This window comes from Rhincodon typus, chromosome 47 (assembly GCF_021869965.1).
Source record: "Rhincodon typus isolate 14 chromosome 47, sRhiTyp1.1, whole genome shotgun sequence".
Classification (NCBI taxonomy): domain Eukaryota; kingdom Metazoa; phylum Chordata; class Chondrichthyes; order Orectolobiformes; family Rhincodontidae; genus Rhincodon; species Rhincodon typus.
The window spans coordinates 7,756,243-7,762,856 of NC_063378.1; the positions used below are offsets into that span (position 1 = coordinate 7,756,243).

The 6,614-nt window shown below is 49.9% G+C and overlaps 1 protein-coding gene across 1 annotated transcript in view; it reads left to right on the forward strand.

Moving 5' to 3' along the window:
• Window positions 1-6,487: 6,487 nt before the first annotated feature.
• LOC125487906 (trypsin-3-like) overlaps window positions 6,488-6,614 on the forward strand; it is a 9,214-nt gene continuing 9,087 nt past the window's right edge. Inside the window, exon 1 of the mRNA XM_048620526.1 lies at window positions 6,488-6,540. Coding sequence (XP_048476483.1) covers window positions 6,503-6,540 — 38 coding nt within the window. The 5' untranslated portion in view covers window positions 6,488-6,502. The remainder of the gene's footprint in view (window positions 6,541-6,614) is intronic.

Sequence of the window (6,614 nt, forward strand, 5' to 3'; positions counted from 1 at the left end):
TCACTCCCTCACTCACTCCCTCACCCACTCACCCACCCACCCACTCAGACACTCACTCACTCACTCACTCACACACTCCCTCACTCACTCACTCCCTCACTCACTCACTCCCTCACACACACACACACTCACTCACTCCCTCACTCACTCACCCATTCACTCACTCACTCACTCACCCACCCACCCACTCAGACACTCACTCACTCCCTCACTCACACACTCACTCACACACTCCCTGACTCACACACTCACTCACACACTCACTCACTCCCTCACTCACTTCCTCACTCACTCACTCATCCACTCACTCACTCCCTCACTCACACACACACACTCACACACACACTCACTCACTCACACACTCCCTCACTCACACACTCACTCACTCACACACTCCCTCACTCACACACTCACTCACTCCCTCACTCACTCACTCCCTCACACACACTCACTCACTCACTCCCTCACTCACTCACCCATTCACTCACTCACTCACTCCCTCACACACACACTCACTCACTCCCTCACCCACCCACCCACTCAGACACTCTCTCACTCACTCACTCCCTCACTCACACTCTCACTCAATCACTCACTCACTCACTCACCCACTCACTCACTCACTCACCCACTCACACACACACTCACTCACTCACACACTCCCTCACTCACTCACTCCCTCACTCACACACTCACTCCCTCACACAAACACTCACTCACTCACTCCCTCACTCACTCACCCATTCACTCACTCACTCACCCACCCACCCATTCAGACACTCACTCACTCCCTCACTCACACACTCACTCACACACTCACTCACTCACCCACTCACACACACACTCACTCACTCACTTCCTCACACTCACTCATCCACTCACTCACTCCCTCACTCACACCCTCACACACTCCCTCACTCACTCACTCACCCACTCACACACACACTCACTCACTCACACACCCACTCACACACACACTCACTCACTCACCCACTCACACACACACTCACTCACTCACACACTCACTCACTCCCTCACTCACTCACTCCCTCACACACACACTCACTCACTCCCTCACTCACTCACCCATTCACTCACTCACTCACTCACCCACCCACCCACTCAGACACTCACTCACACACTCACTCACTCACTCTCTCATTCACTCTCTCACTCACACACACACTCACTCACTCACTCACCCATTCACTCACACACTCACACACTCACTCACTCACACACTCACTCACACACTCACTCACTCACCCACCCACCCACTCAGACACTCACTCACTCTCTCACTCACTCTCTCACTCACTCCCTCACTCACTCCCTCACTCACACACACACTCACTCACTCCCTCACTCACTCACACACACACTCACTCACTCACCCACTCACACACACACTCACTCACTCACCCACTCACTCACTCACTCACCCACTCACTCACTCCCTCACTCACACACTCACTCACTCCCTCACTCACTCATTCACTCCCTCACTCACTCACCCATTCACTCACTCACTCACTCACTCACTCACTCACCCACCCACGCACTCAGACACTCACTCACTCCCTCACTCACACACTCACTCACTCACTCACACACTCACTCACTCCCTCCCTCACTCACTCACTCACACACTCACTCACTCACTCCCTCCCTCCCTCACTCACTCACTCCCTCACTCACTCCCTCACTCCCTCACTCACTCACACACTCACTCACACACTCACTCACTCACTCTCTCACTCACTCCCTCACTCCATCACTCACTCACATACTCCCTCACTCACTCACTCCCTCACTCACTCACCCATTCACTCACTCACTCACTCACTCACTCACTCACCCACCCACCCACTCAGACACTCACTCACTCTCTCACTCACTCACTCACACTCTCACTCTCACTCACTCACTCACCCACTCACTCACTCACCCACTCACTCACTCCCTCACTCACCCACTCACTCACTCCCTCACTCACTCACCCACTCACACACTCACTCACTCACACACTCACTCACTCCCTCACTCACTCACTCACTCCCTCACACACACACTCACTCACTCACACACTCCCTCACACATTCCCTCACTCACTCACACTCTCACTCACTCACTCACTCACTCACACACACACTCACACACACTCACTCAGTCCCATGCCAGGAGAGAGCTCACCAGGACACTGTCTGTCTGTGGAGGTGTGAACCCAGCGCAGGACAGCGAGGGCTTTCTGACGGTGCAGGATCTGTGCGAGTTCTTCAGCCCTCTCCTAAAGCCGCTGAGTTTTATGCTGACTGCACCGTAGCTCAGTGTAAAGGGGAAGGGAACGTGCCCAGCACACAGGTGGGTGAGCTTCAATACATTCTGCGGCTCTCCAGGTCAGGCATCTCTGACCTTTGATGTCGATGCTCTCAAAGGCACTGTAGCATCCACCAGTGTCTTGGGAGACACAGCACTCAGCAAATATCAGACTTCTCTCCTGGGTTCAAGTCCCACCATGGGCAAGTTTGAACCCAATAAAATTTGGCATTAAACGCTGGCAACATTTGTAAAACTCAAACTGGTTCAGTCATTAAGGGAAGAGGATATCTGTCGCTATAAAAGGGTGAAAAACCACAGCAGATGTTGCTGACTCTAAACTACCTTTTAGATTTGATTTGGTGATCGTCACATGTACCGAGATACAGTGAAAAGTGTTGTTTTGCACGCTAACCAGGCAAATCATACCTCACATCGGTACCTCAGGGTAATAGAACTGAATGCAGAATATAGTGTTACAGTACAGAGAAGCTTATAGAGTCATAGAGCTGTACAGCACAGAAACAGACCCTTCGGTCCAACTCGTCCATGCCAACCAGATTTTCTACATTAATCTCGTCCCATTTGCCAGCATTTGGCCCATATCCCTCTAAACCCTTCCTATTCATGTACCCATCCTTTAAATGTTGTAATTGTACCAGCCCCCACCACTTCCTCTGGCAGCTCGTTCCACCCTCTGCGTGAAACGTTGCCCCTCAGGTCCCTTTTAAATCTTTCCCCTCTCACCTTAAACCTATGCCCCTCTAGTTTTGGACTCCCCCACCCCAGGGAAAAGACCTTGTCTATTCACCCTATCCATGCCCATTATGATTTTATAAGCCTCTATAACCCCTCAGCCTCCGACACTCCAGGGAAAATAGCCCCAGCCTATTCAGTCTCTCCCTGTAGCTCAAACCCTCCAACCCTGGCAACACCCTTGTAAATCTTTTCTGAACCCTTTCAAGTTTCCCCACACCCTTCCTGGAACAGGGAGACCAGGCAGTATTCCAAAAGCGGTCTCACCAATGTCCTGTACAGCTGCGACATGACCTTCCCAACTCCTCCACTCAATGCCCTGTGCAGAGAGAGATGAACTCTAATATATGAGAGGTCTGTTCATCAGTCTGATAACGGCAGGGAAGAAGCTGTTCTTCAATCTGTTTTCAAACTTTTGTAACTTCTGCCCAACAGAAGAGGGTGGAAGAGAGTATAACCGGGGTGGGAGGGGTCTTTGATGCTGTAGGCTGCTTTCCCGAGGCAGTGGGAAGTTTAGATGGAGTCAATGGATGGAAGGCTGGTTTGTGTAAGGGACTGGCCTGTGTTTGCAACTCTCTGTAATTTCCTGCGTTGTTGGGAAGAGCAGCGGCCATACCAAGCTGAGATGCACCCAGATAGGAGGCTTTCTATGGCACATCTACAAATATTGGTAAGAATTATAAGAACATAAGAACTAGGAGCAGGAGTAGGCCATCCGGCCCCTCGAGCCTGCCCCGCCATTCAATAAGATCATGGCTGATCTTTTCGAGAGTCAGCTCCACTTACCCGCCCGCTCACCATAACCCTTAATTCCTTTACCGTTCAAAAATTTATCTAGCTTGCCTTAAAAACATTCAGCGAGGTAGCTTCAACCGCTTCACTGGGCAGGGAATTCCACAGATTCACAACCCTCTGGGTGAAGAAGTTCCTCCTGACCTCAGTCCTACATCTGCTACCCTTTATTTTGAGGCGATGCCCTCTAGTCCTAGTTTCACCTGCTAGTGGAAACAACCTCCCTGCCTCCACCTTATCTATTCCCTTCATAATCTTAGATGTTTCTGTAAGATCTCCCCTCATTCTCCTGAATTCCAATGAGTATAATTGTCCTTGTGGACAATGCCAAATTTCCCTCTCCTCCTGAGGAAGGAGAGACAATGTTGTGCTTCCTTGATCATAGCATCAACACAGATGGACCAGGATAGATCGCTGGTGATATTTACTCCGATCCACTCGAAGCTGTCGACCCACCTCCGCCTCAGTATCGTTTCAATTCCGACATTGTCACAGACACATTTTGTGCCTCAGACTAATGCGGTGACGACCAGCAGTGTCACGCACCTCTAGGAAGGCAAATGGATTTGTCAGGTCCCCCTGTGTTTAGTTATCGCCGGGTTGTCTGAGCCAGACGTGGGACATGCTGGTTTTTATTACCGGGGACATGGGAGTACAAAAACAAGCTGGGGATGGGGAAGTCTGTATCAAACACTGGTTCAGTATCAGCTGGAGAGTTGTGTCCAGCTCTGGGACCCATGATTTATGAAGAAAGGAGAAGCTTGCAGAATGAGGCTATAGAATAGAGATGATTCACGAGAAGGGGAAGTGGAGTCGCAGGTAGACAGGGCGGTGAAGAAGGTGTTTGGTATGTTTGCCTTTATTGGTCAGTGCATTGAGTATAGGAGTTGGGAGGGTCACGTTGCGGCTGTACAGGACATTGGTTAGGGCCACTTTTGGAACACTGTGTACAATTCTGGTCTCCCTTCTTTATTCATTCTCAGAGTGCGGGCGTTGCTGGCCAGGCCAGCATTTATTGCCCATCGGGCAGTTGAGAGTCAACCACATTACAGTGGGTCTGGAGTCACAGACCAGGTAAGGGTGGCAGTTTCCTTCCCTAAAGGACATTAGTGAACTAGATGGGTTTTTTCCGAGATTTGGCAATGGATTCACGGTCATCATCAGATTCTTAATTCCAGATATTTTTATTGAATTCAAATTCCACCATCTGCCGTGTGGGGATTCGAAACCAGGTCCCCAGAACATTATCTGGGTCTCTGGATTAATAGTCCAGCGATAATACCACTAGGCCATCACCTCCCTGCTATTGGAAGGATGGTGTTAAACTGGGAAGGGTGCAGAAAAGGTTTACGAGGATGTTACCGGGACTGGAGGTTTTGAGTTAAATGGATCGGCTGGGGCTATTTTCCCTGGAGTGTCGGAGGCTGAGGGGGTGACCTTATATCGGTTTATAAAATCATGAGGGAGCAGGGATAGGGTGAATAGCCAAGGTCTTTTCCCCCAGGATAGGGGAGTCCAAAACTAGAGGGGCATAGGTTTAAGGTGAGAGGGGAAAGATTTAAAAGGGACCTGAGGGGCAACTTTTTCACACAGAGGGTGGTGCGTGTGTGGAATGAGCTGCCAGAGGAAGGGGTGGGGGCTGGTACAGTTACAGCATTTAAAATTTCTGAAGAAGGCTCCTGACCTGAAACATCAGCTTTCCTGTTGCTCTGATGCTGCTTGGCCTGCTGTATTCCTCCAGCTCCACACTGTGTTATCTCTATATTTAAAAGGCATCTGGATGGGTACATAAAGAGGAAGGTTTTAGAGGAATAAGGGCCAAATGTAGGAACATAGGACTGGTTCAGTTTAGGATAGCTGGTCAACATGGACGGTTGGGCCGAAGGGTCTGTTTCCAAGACTCTGCAGGTCCAAGGATCAGCTTCTTCTGTTCCATGGATGGATTGGAGATGCTGGGACTTGGAAAAGAGATTCAATTGAGTGTTCGAAATTGTGAGGGGGCTAGGCACAGTAGATAAGGAGAAACCACTGACATTGGTTTGGAGAATCAAGAAATGGCAGATACCAGTTTTCAAGGTGATCAGCCTAATGCAGGGAACGGGATACGTGGGAAACCTTGGAAATGGTTAGGATCAGGAATGCACGTGGAGACAGGTTCAGTCACAGATTCCGAGAGGGAGCTGGATCGTTTCTGTGAATAGGAAAAGGCTTTCAGAGGCAATTGAGCAAAAGGGGAGACCCACTGAGTTGTTCTTGCGGGGAGCTAGTATGGACAGGGTGGGCTAAATGGCCTCCTACTGCTTCAACCAATGTCAGCCCAGCCCCTTTTCCAAACAGCAAGTGTTCAAACAAACAGTTTTCCCTGTGACTGCATTTCCCAAACACACTGTCCTGTGAATGTCTACGTATGTCACAGCCCGAACTGACCATGAGCAGATAGTGAGTGAGAAACTTTCGGTGATTAACACTCGCCCCCTGTTTGTGCAGGACCTTGGCTAGAAGGGAATACCAGGAAGATCGCAACAAGGACGGTGCAGAGCTGATAGTCGTGTTTGCTGCAAGGCAACTAGCCAATTATTGCAAATGGCTAGCTGCTCTTCATCTGCTGCTGTGCTGAAATCTTCCCATCGTGTTTACGATGCCTTTGTGTCGTATTTTCAACGTCCCCAAAACCCAGTCAGTAGGAGACATCTTCATGTTGTATTTACGATGTCCCTAACACACAGTCAGTGGGAGAAATCTTCATGTTG